This window comes from Phocoena phocoena, chromosome 10 (genome assembly GCF_963924675.1).
Source record: "Phocoena phocoena chromosome 10, mPhoPho1.1, whole genome shotgun sequence".
Classification (NCBI taxonomy): Eukaryota; Metazoa; Chordata; class Mammalia; order Artiodactyla; family Phocoenidae; genus Phocoena; species Phocoena phocoena.
Genome location: NC_089228.1, coordinates 101,282,643 through 101,293,983, shown reverse-complemented (window position 1 = coordinate 101,293,983; position 11,341 = coordinate 101,282,643). Strand labels below are relative to the sequence as shown.

General features: G+C 45.8%; 1 protein-coding gene across 1 annotated transcript in view; it reads right to left on the bottom strand.

The window, feature by feature from the left end:
- Positions 1-2,640: 2,640 nt before the first annotated feature.
- The window catches only part of F13A1 (coagulation factor XIII A chain), a 135,141-nt gene continuing 126,440 nt past the window's right edge, over positions 2,641-11,341 (bottom strand). Inside the window, exons 13-14 of the mRNA XM_065885293.1 lie at positions 8,675-8,811; positions 2,641-2,794 (exon numbers count right to left, since the gene is read on the bottom strand). Coding sequence (XP_065741365.1) covers positions 2,641-2,794; positions 8,675-8,811 — 291 coding nt within the window. The remainder of the gene's footprint in view (positions 2,795-8,674; positions 8,812-11,341) is intronic.

The following is an 11,341-nucleotide window of genomic DNA, read 5'->3' as shown; positions in this document are numbered from 1 at the left end:
CAGAAGAACCTTGTGAAAATAAAAGTATTGTTACCCCTCTTTAGTCATCGAAGCTGTAAACACAAATAAGGATTCATTCAAAGAATAGAGGACTGGGCTTCCCTGGTGGCGCAGTGGTTGAGAGTCCGCCTGCCGATGTGGGGGACGCGGGTTCGTGCCCCGGTCTGGGAAGATCTCACATGCCGCTGAGCGGCTGGGCCCGTGAGCCATGGCCGCTGAGCCTGCGCATCCGGAGCCTGTGCTCCGCAACGGGAGAGGGCGCAACGGTGAGAGGCCCGCGTACCGCAAAAAAAAAAAAAAAAAAAAAAAAGAATAGAGGACTATAACGGGCAAAAACTGGGATTTAGAGTCTCTGCTGCTATCTGAGGTACGCTGCTTGTTACCAGTGCTAAGATATGATTTTTAGAGCCACAGCATTATCACACAGTGTAGAGTCCCAGTTGTCAAAGGGGATGGGCTGGCTCTAAGGTAGGTATGGCGAACAGGTTTTATTTTGAGTGCCAACACTCCTTATCAGTTGGTAATAGCGGCTTGGAGTACTGTGTGCAGAAGGATCCTGAGGCCCTACCTAAGAAGCAATTGTTCAGTGATGTCTGCCATGAATATAGGACCTCTGATACATATCTGTCATATATTTCCCATCTCTGTTCTAAGACCACAAAAGGTGTCCGTTATGATAGGTATTCCTGCTGGCTTGTCCACTGAGTCACCATATTGATTCATGGGATTATTCATGAAAAAGTATCTACAGAGATTTTGCAGTTTCTGGAAACTGATTTTTGAACCAAACTTGCTCCTTTGGTGAATGAGGTTAATGAAATGTAGAGAGAGCAGTGAGGAAAGCTAACTATAACATCATTACCTATTCGAGTCCCTTCCTCTAAAGGAGAGATGCTTGTTTCACTCTCCAGGGTGGGTTATCTACTGCTAAAGAAGGGTGGTTTCTTGGGCAGCTGTGGTTAGTAACATGCTGTATCGACAAGTAAAAGTGTTCACTTCTGTGCAGATGCAAATACAATCAGAACTTTATTTTAAGCTTTGATTACATTCTAGTTAATAAGAATACACTCTATTAAGCCAGTTTAACAGCCCAGCTAAACGCATTTCAGTTTAGAATGGAGTATTGGAAGGCCTGGCAAATGCTGGAAGACTACTCAGTACAGTTAGCTATGATGTACCTATAGAGGGGACCAGCGGACCCTCATGGATTCCTGGTGCTGAAGGTTCAGGAACAGTCTCAAAGGCTTAGAAATGTGCTTGTAGAGACCAGAGAATTTCATTGGGACGTTTCCCCAGCTTCCTTCTCACTGTTCATCTTTTCTTTTCTTTTCTATCTTTCTTTTCTTTCTTTCTTTTTTTTTTTTTTTGCTAAGAATCACAGTCTACTGACCTCAATCACATTCTAGGCATATCAATGGGTAATTCTGACAATAAATCAGCCTTGCAAATAAATATCAGATGGCCTTGTCTGTTGGAACCTTGGAGCCTAATACAAATGATGTCAGCATCCTCTGTCACTGGGTGTGTGCTAGCGCTGGTGGTTTGCAGGGTGGAGTCCATATTACCTTGTAGCACCTGTGTGCCGAGCTGAGGTCTCAACACGGGTGATGTGAAGGACAAGAGAATTAGTGGCTGCCCATCCTTCCACGTGTCTGGTCACTAAATCTGCCAGCTTCTCCAACTTGTTGGGCTTATTCCATCTCTGAGAGTGTATCTGGACCTGTGTCATTGTGCAAAGGAGATGCTTCCAGAGAGACAGGTGAAGTATAATTACTAATTAAAGAGACTAATTGCTCACCCTTCCTGTCCCAAGTCGGCCTTGTTACTTTCTAGTACTACAGCCCCCAAAGGGTTAAAGTTAGGGCTAATGTTTCCTGCTAATCAGGCCACAGCGTGACAACTCCTGTAAAATGCACTATAAAACGACATTATTTAATAGATCTGAGTATTGCACCTGCTTTCTTATCTTCTCTTGGGTGATTAAGTTTTCCACAAATGCAATTTGTTAATATGGGGCCACATCTTCTCACAAGGTAAATCTGTGAAACTTGGCAGGCTGTAGCTTTGCTGCAGGTGCAAGGTGAAAGACCTTTCCCTGGCTTTGCCAAGAAGAAAAACGATGCCGTGCTCAATTCCTGGGAAAAATATTCTGACACAGAGGATAAAACTGCTTCCGAGAAAGGGGAATAGAATTCTAGGGCCCAAATCATGTGCTGGCCTCCTGTCTGGGGAGTACATTACCCTGAAAAGGCTGAGCGGCAGACGTTTTACGGGATGCCAGGTATTGAGCCGATCCCCTTTCTAAGGGAAGTCCTCCGGTACTTGGAGCTGCAGCCATCTGAGATGAGAAATTATCACTTTTACTCTTATGACCTATGAGAGCTTAATTAGGGCTTAATTTAAGCTAATGCTAAGAATCCGTTAGAAGATGGAGCGATTAAAAACTAACTTCCACATTGAATAGCCACACTGAAAAGTGTGTCTTCAAAATACGTGGCATCACCACTCTGGAGCTCTACCAGTCCTGTCCGGGTCTTCACAGCTAAGTTAGAGCAAGAGCTGACTATTTTTGCATTAGAATTTCCTTAGCCAAGACTACAAGAGGCCAAGTGCTCGGGCCCGTCTCAGGCCCCTGTGCAGCTACATAGGCGGTCGTCTCTGAATCTGCAAGTCCAGCTCGCCGTACACGTGTCTCAAGGAGTCACTGGTCAGGCTGGCCATCAGCTTGCGAGGGCCAGAAACCCAAGGCCGACACACCTCCTCCCATTTCACGGTGGAGTTGGGCTGGATTTCCCTGAAAGGATGGAAGAGACGGGAAAGGTTTTACGCTCCAGAGAGGCAGATGCAGTTTCCCACCTTGACCAGGAAGCAGCGAGACCCCTGCCTGGGTCACAGGCTCTCTTTCTTTTGGTTGATGGTGGTTGGAAGACGGAAGGGCCAGGGTGGCCGATTTCCAGTGACCACCTGAATGAGGCCCCTAGATGAGGCTCAAGCAGAGACAGCCCCGTGGGTCCTGGTTCCTCCCACACGGATGCATCAGCTGGCCTTCTGGTGGACGTGGTCCATGCAGTGTGTGGTAGAGCTGAGCTGAGCATCCGGCCAGCCAGCCATGAGTCACCTGAACTTCCGCTTATCCCCAGGCTTCCACAGTAGCCTTGAGGACATGACTGATCTCCCTTGGTTCATTTGTGGGCTAAAGTACCCTCCTGGCATCAGACTTCTCTCTGAACCCCCAGCTGCCTTTACTGAGGTCCTGACGCTCTAATTGGTTCTGGTCAACCCCCTTGCGATAGACCTGTTCCCAGGCCCAGGATCTGGAACGTCACCCAGCATGCTCTGTAATTCAAAATCCTGTTTCAACCAATTGATTTTGGTCCCTTGCCCACATACCTTGCTGCTACGCATTTGTTGCTGATGCCCTAATCCATCCTGATGGTGGGGCCTTCAATGGTCCTGCTTTTCCTCATCCCCTGCGGCCATGCTCTGAGGTCTTCCTAAGCGTCATGGCCAAGCCCAGCCCAATAGATGACGGAGTCAATCGGGGTGGGGAATTTAGGCTTCTCTGGAGTATTTCACATATCCCCCCCCCCGCCGCCACTCCCCATGTGGAGGAGGTTCCATGCAGGTTTTATATGTATGCTAGTCCCCTGAGGTGGACACTATTCGACAAATTTTCTAGTTAAGAAAAATGAAGGGATTAAACACGGGAGGTAACGTTTCCATGGTCACACAGGTGTTAATGGGCAAAGGCAAGATTTGGACCCAAGTTTATCTGTTTCTAAAGCCCATGCTCTTTCTACTTCTCTATACTAGATTTCATCCTGTATCCTCCAATGAAATGCCTTTTCCGACCACTGTGCTTGCTTTTTCATATGTCTGATTTCTCAAACAAGACAGATGCCCTTTTGTTCAGTATTGAGAGCTTCCTGCAGGTCTTGTTATTGGAGGATTCCTGGTCTCCGCTCTCTGACTCAGGCCAGGCATGCGCTGGGCAGCTTTGTGTATAACCCTTGGCCTGCACTTTTCTGGGAAAGCATCAGGGATTTGAATGGAGACCACCAGGCATGTCTTAAAAAAGAGAGAAAAGGGACCAGACTCTTTTTATGGGGTTATTGGGGCACAGCATGTCAGAATTGGAAAGGACTTAGAAATCACTTCATCCGACTGTCCCATTTTACAGACGAGGACTCTGAGGTCCTAAGGAGCCTGTGGAATCTTCCACAGTCACAGATCCTGATGGCCCAGACCCTGGAAGAACAGAGACACACACTGGGGACACAAAGAGGGTGCTCAGAAATGACGAACGTGTTGTGCAGAGGAATTTGGTGGGTAGATCCTTAGACCCCAGCCCAGGGGATGGGAGGGCACTTCCTACGAGCTCCACGGGGTGGCCTGGGAACCAAAGGAGCTGACGGCAGCACTGTGGCTTTGAACTGGAGCGGTGGTGGGAGGGTGGCACAGACGGGGACTGTCGGTGAGTCTAGAGTGGCTCAAAGGCCTCAGCTACGAGAGCCCCCGTTTGCCCTTGGAGGTCAGGGCCATACAGCATCACTTTAGACAGAGCCAGAGCGAAGGAGAAATATGGGGCCATCCACCTGTGCTTGACCTACTGTACATGAAGTTAGAGTCCCATGATATCCTCAAAGATCACTAAAACAACATGGATTTTACCTGGCTGCAGGTGTACATCCTCTGGGATGAAAAGGGGAAAGGCTTCAAATCTTAGAAATCTAGCCGCTAAATAAGAAATCCCTTTACTCTTGTATCTGTGGCCAGTGAATTGGGAAATGCCTTTAAGGCCAGGGGACTCCTCTCTCTAGGGCTGCCCCAGGCACTGGTTCTGAGAGTCTCAACGTCTCGATTAATTTGTCATTAGCTCTTAATTTTTGTTCTTTAGAAATGAGGCTATATAAATTATCTTATTCAGTTACAGAAAAGCCAAATTATGTGACAAGCGCACACCCAGAGCCTACATATGGGAGTATTTTTCCAACTCAGTAAATTATTTTTATGATTCAAGGTTTGGAAAACGCTGAGCTCACTGCGGGTTTCCTCACCTGTAAAAGGACACCATGAAATATTGAGAGGGGTGTGGAGAGGGGGGGTGAGTTAGTGTTTGTGCTGCACTTAGAACTGTGGCAAGATGTGGTTAAATACCACGTATTAGACATACGCTGCTGCTGCTGCTTTGCTATTATTATTATCACCATCACCTTTGTGGTCATCATTTTCTGCCTGAACTCCCTGCAACGTACTTTAGGAAAGTTCTTCTGGCTTGTATGCAGAGAAACAATTCTCTACCCTTAATTTAAATAATCTTTTCAGTATGAATATAGGTTTTTAGATATTTATTTCTCAGTAGCTGTGCTGTTTTTACCCTGATCCATTCATTCTTTCTTCCCTGGTTTCCGCAAGTGATCCATCCAGAACATTTTGCGAAAGAGTTGTCCCACTTAAGGATATGGCCTGCGGCCTAGAGTCCAGGCAACTCCCTCAAACAGAAACTGTAAACCCTGAGCCTTACTTCATTATTTGGTCTAACTCATTAACGCGTCCCCGTAATGATATCCATCCACGTATCTATGCCCACTCATGAGCATCAGTGGAGATACTCATACATGAAGAGACACATGCACGCCTAAGTATTCATTTACCTACAGAAAAATGCATGCACAGAGAAAGAAAAACATCATTTCCCCATCTTGCTAAGGGAAGTATAAAAAAATAAATAAATAAAATTCAAAAAACAAAGTGGAGTAATACTGGAATAATCCTATATTCCCAGGGATAGACGTTGTGATAAATGTTTCTCAGTAATGCACTGAGCAATCGAGATACGCCGGCCATTTATCATTTTGAGCACAAGCGGGCGTAGGGGATTCTTACCGCAATAAGCTGCAGCTATCAATGGTTTGTCCTCCACGTGTCTAGCCCTCTGTCCTACTTGAGAGACTCAAACTTTAAAACAAAATCACAAAGTCGGAGAACTTTTCTCTTAAAATAACTTACGGAACCTCATCATTTTTTAAAGAGAAAAAGGAATCCGGAAGATGAATTATTTGATGTTGCAGAAGTATCAAGGGCAGAAGCTGGACAGCTGCCGGTCTGTGGGAGTAGCACCTCCGAGCACCCGAGGAAGGTGTGGGGAGGTCGGGGGGGGAGAGCAGGAAGGTAAATCATTTTGGAGTGGAGTTGACTGTGTCCTGACTGAGGAGTGGACGTGGCACCACCTATTCCTCGTTCAATCCCCTGCTCGCTAGCTCCCGCCTTCCAGACCCTCTGCTTGGAGCTCCAGACCCCCTAACGCCTAGGGCCCTCGGGTGGGCAGGTGGGGTGGAGACTCCCTTGACTATTCAAGGCGTGGATCTGAGAAAGGAATACAGTCTTGTGAAGGGTTCTGGTTCTACAGAATTGCACTTCTTAAGGGTCCAAGTTGTCACATTGATCTGCCACTCTTTGATCAGGTCTTGGCGGTATAGGGTACACCGCAGTGTTTCAACCATCCGAAAAGATGGTTGTGGGTGCTGGCTGGCTCAGATCCGGGCTGTGAAGGTGTGAGGAGGAATCAGGAGGAAACAGAGAAACCAGTGGTCTCTCCGAAGTCCCAAGCCCACCCTAGGTCATAAGTATTTTCTATGTCAAGTTATTTCCAATTTTTGACAGTCTCTGAGAAATAAAGCTTCCCTAGCTTTGGAGAGATCCACCCTCTGGATCTGGATCCCCATAAGGGATTGAGGACCTGGCTCTATGTCTGTTACTGATCTGCCATAGACCTATGCGTTGAAGGTGATTACCAGTAGAGCCAACGGCAGAGTGCGGGCGGGACATTTGCTTTGTGTCCACCGTGTAGGGACTGGCCTCTTCCATCCTTTCCCCAGTTCACCCCCCTTTGTCCTACCCCAATGTCAGATATTAACAGTAAGAAATGCACCTGGACACTCAACCCTCTTTGAGCCCTGTGCCTCCTAAATAGTGGGTCATTGCACTGCACTAGGACTCATCTTTCTTCTAATACACAGATTATCTCCTTCCTTGCATTGGTTTGGGATCAAGGTGGAATTCTTGCACAGCCAAGGTGTCAAAGTGGCAGGAGGTTCTAGTACCCTCAGATGAGGCCTTTTGGAGAAGGAAAAATTGGCTACAGCAGGGGGCTGTTTTAAAGAAGAAATGTGTTTCACTTTGCCTGAGCGATTCTTGCATCTGATTCGAGTGGGAAGGTGTGAGAATGGGTGAGTGAGACTGTCGTTTCTGATGAAAGCAGGGCTAGCTCTACTGACCTCTCCCTCTAGCTGGGGTTGATTTCTAATTTAATTTTTTTTTTTCTTGCAGCTTTCCTATTAGCACAGGAATGTTGTTATGTTTTGTGCTTTTGCATTTTTAAAAAAAGCACTCCGATTATTTTCTCTGTTGTTTATTGCATCCTCCAGCATCAGGTACCTCTTAAATGATGGGATGCAGAAGCTGTGAGCACTGTAGTTTCAAACAAATGCAGCGAGCCCCTAGTGCACACATTGTCTTTAAAGGTGCTTCAGAAAGGGTGAAAGAGGCCTCGCATTTGTCTCACAGACTCCGAGCTGGGTAGCTCCCATAAAGGGCATTGGGGAAATTCCTAACATATCTGGGTCATAAGGCAGTTTCCGAATCCCTGCACCTCCTTTTTTATACCTTAGAAGGTCACCCCACAGGAAATATGCTAGATTGATCGATGCTGACCGGGACTTCTTTGTGGTAGAAATGAGAGTAATAAACCTCAAAGATTGGGATGCATTCTGGGTGTCACACTTTAAGAGGAGTACTGACAAGTTGGAGGATGTGGGAAACCATGTTAGGGATGAGGGGAATGAAGTCAGTGTAGGAACAGAGAAGACGCAAGGAAGACTGGACAGCTTTTTGCAAACATTTGCAAACCATTAGATGGAAGACAAATGTGCCTTACTCTGTATACAGGTCCAGATGACGGGGTTTGGATCATCGGTGGGATTGAAAGGTGGAATTGTTTTCTAACGACTAGAAGTACCTGAACACGGAATGGGTGACACTCTTTGTCAGTAGAAGTCACAGAAGCTGAGAACTGTAGGGCACAATCTAATGGCGCGAGGTGTGGAAGAAGCAGAGTTTCATTCATGTTACTACAGAGCGCAGGGCGGTCGTTGGTCCCTTGAATAGGGAACCAAGTCTAGAACTCTCTAGGCTCACCTTTGTTTTACTGAAAGCAACAGTTCTAGAGAGCCGGTTGGTAAGATCTTGGAGGTGGGGTTGGAAAGAAAGGACTCAAGAAAAGGGACATCTTTTAGCGTGATACCTCCGTAAATACGAGAAGAATGAGTACACGAGGAAGGAGTATGGCAAACTTCTTGAACTTCGGGATCTGCAATCAGCCAGCCACGTCTGGATGTTGGCTTACTTCTATAAAATGCACAACTTGGGACAAACCAGTCAACCTGTCAAAGCCTCAAATTCCTCCACCACCAAAGCGAGCTAATTATAGTGCTCCCCCCATTGAGGTGGTTTTAAGGATTGAATGATGGAAGTGTTGGTCAAAGCAACGCTGTGCTTTTGGAGGTAGCAGCTTCTCAGACGTGTTCGCTGGGGATTGGATGTGAGTTTGGAAAACACGGAGAGAGACAGAACTTCCTACAACCCCACCTCACCTCCCCACTTTCCCAGCACTCACTGGAACATCTTCCTTATGGGTTTCGTCACTCCAGGACCATCCAGGTAAATCCAAATATTTTTCAGAGTTTCTTTTAAAGGATTGGTGAACTCAACGGTCACAACCATGTCAGAACCGACTACCTGAGCGCCATGGACCTAAGAAGTGAATTGGGAGAGAGAGAAGTTCCTTAGCAGCCCATAACACCTGTTTATGCTCCCCTGTATCTTTAGCCCTCTTTACTTTTTCTTGTGTTTTACAGCATGACCACTTTTTGGCAAGGGAACCAGTGCGACGAGGCTATCGCTTTGACTGGGGGATACCTATCGAGAAAAAGATGGGACAATTACTAATTAGAATCGCACTCGTTTCCCCATTATGAAAACCACCCTAATTAGAATTGAGGTGAACAGCCGTGGCCCCCAGCTGTGGCTTTCAGCAGGAGGTGGAAGTGCATCTGGTGTAGCAGCAGCTTTCCGTGGTGAGGGCAGCCAGGCGAACTCTGATCCTGGAAGGGGTTCAAGTTTCCTGCCGGGACAGGAGGGATCTCTGAGTTCAAGAGGAAGAAAACACTCCACAGGGCCTGCGCCTTCTTACTTGGAGGCACTCTAGAAAGAAATATGTCCGAGGAGGGAGGCCTCACCGTTGAACTTGAAGGAGAGGAATCTGGACACTAAAATAGGCAAAAGGGACTTTTCCTCTGCAGCCACAGCATCTGCGTCCAGGAGGCTGTAAGGCTTTTTGTGGTGAGTTTATCCATCACAAGTGTCAGAAGTATCGGGTATTTGGCAAAGTGGCCAGAGTTCAAGGACAGCTCCAACGCTTCCTAGCAGTGGGGCCTTGGGTGACTTTTCCAACCTTTCTGAGACTCAGTTTTCTTGTCTCTGAAACAGGACTGGCGTTCCTATGGGGTAATCTACGTAGAATGCTATTATTATTGCTGTTGTTATTATTATTAGTTCTTATGCTGTGTTCATGATGTACCACACACTTGGGACTATATGCTTTCCCAACATCAACACGACGTGCTGGAAAGTGACCAGGGGGCTATAGTATTTGTTTGTTCGTCTAGGGGCTTTGTATGCCAAGTGGATGGGTCTGTATAAGCTCTAAATAACTTGGGAAGGAGATAATATCAGTAGTTCTTCCATCACAGGAAAGGAGCAAGTTGAGTTAACACATTTAAAGCAGCCAACACAATGCATGGCGCATTGACAAAGGCTCAATACATTACAGCTCATACTTTTTTGGATTAGCAATACTTGGGGTAGTTTGCTTTATTCACCTTATTTTAGCCCACTTTCAACTCCAGCATCTAGCTGGTGTCCAGTAGATATTTGTTATATTAGGTTGACTGCTTAAAAATGAAATTTATTGGTTGGTTGAGTTTTCTATACATCAACCCAGGCACTATACTGCCTTATTCTTTAAGCAGTCTATAACACAGGAAAAATCATGTGGAAATGAGCCTTTCTCGTGAATAGAGGGAAAGAGGAAGGCCATTGCCCAGAGAAGAAGATTCTCGCTCATTGGCTCTAGCATTAAGAATTAGAACCTTATGGCTTTACTCTTTTTTTTTTTAACATCTTTATTGGAGTATAATTGCTTTACAATGGTGTGTTAGTTTCTGCTGTATAACAAAGTGAATCAGCTATACGTATACATATATCCCCATATCTCCTCCCTCTTGCATCTCCTTCCCACCTTCCCTATCCCACCCCTCTAGGGGGTCACAAAGCACCGAGCTGATCTCCCTGTGCTATGCGGCTGCTTCCCACTAGCTATCTATTTTACATTTGGTAGTGTATATATGTCCATGCCACTCTCTCACTTCGTCCCAGCTTACCCTGCCCCCTCCCTGTGTCCTCAAGTCCATTCTCTACATCTGTGTCTTTATTCCTGTCCTGCCCCTAGGTTCTTCAGAACCTTGTTTTTTTTTAGAGTTTGTATATATGCATTAGTGTACAGTATTTGTTTTTCTCTTCCTGACTTACTTCACTCTGTACGACAGTCTATAGGTCCATCCATCTCACTGTAAATAACTCAATTTCATTTCTTTTTATGGCTGAGTAATATTCCATTGTATAGATGTGCCACATCTTCTTTATCCATTCATCTGTTGATGGGCACTTAAGTTGCTTCCATGTCCTGGCCATTGTAAATAGTGGCTTTACTCTTTAAGACATGTTGATGGCTAAATTTATGTCTATGGGATTTAAAAAATCTATAAGAAAAATGAAAATTGCAACCAATTCTCCATGGTCATTACATTCAAGTCTCCACCCGCTAAGGTGGGATGGGTGGAGGGCTGGAAAGAGGAGTCGGGGTGGAGCAGACACTGATTATGGTCATGACAACCACAGGTGTCACCTACAAAGCATGGATTGTATGCCAAGCAATGTGTCTCAGTGGTCCTCAACCTGGCATGCACAGCAGAATGTAAGGTTGGTTGAATTTGTGGATGCTCAACCTGTGGATATGGGTTTTGGTATCTGCAGGGGTCCTGGAACCAATCCCCATGGATACCGAGGGATGACTGTATAAAAGTGCATTATTAGAATACTTTACATAGAATCTTTGGTTTAATTCTCAAGCGCATCCAACATATTTTTCCTAAGTTGAAAAAAATTTCAGAACACTTTTTGGTTTCTAAAAATACAGGATAAAGATAACATTTACAAAAGCTGT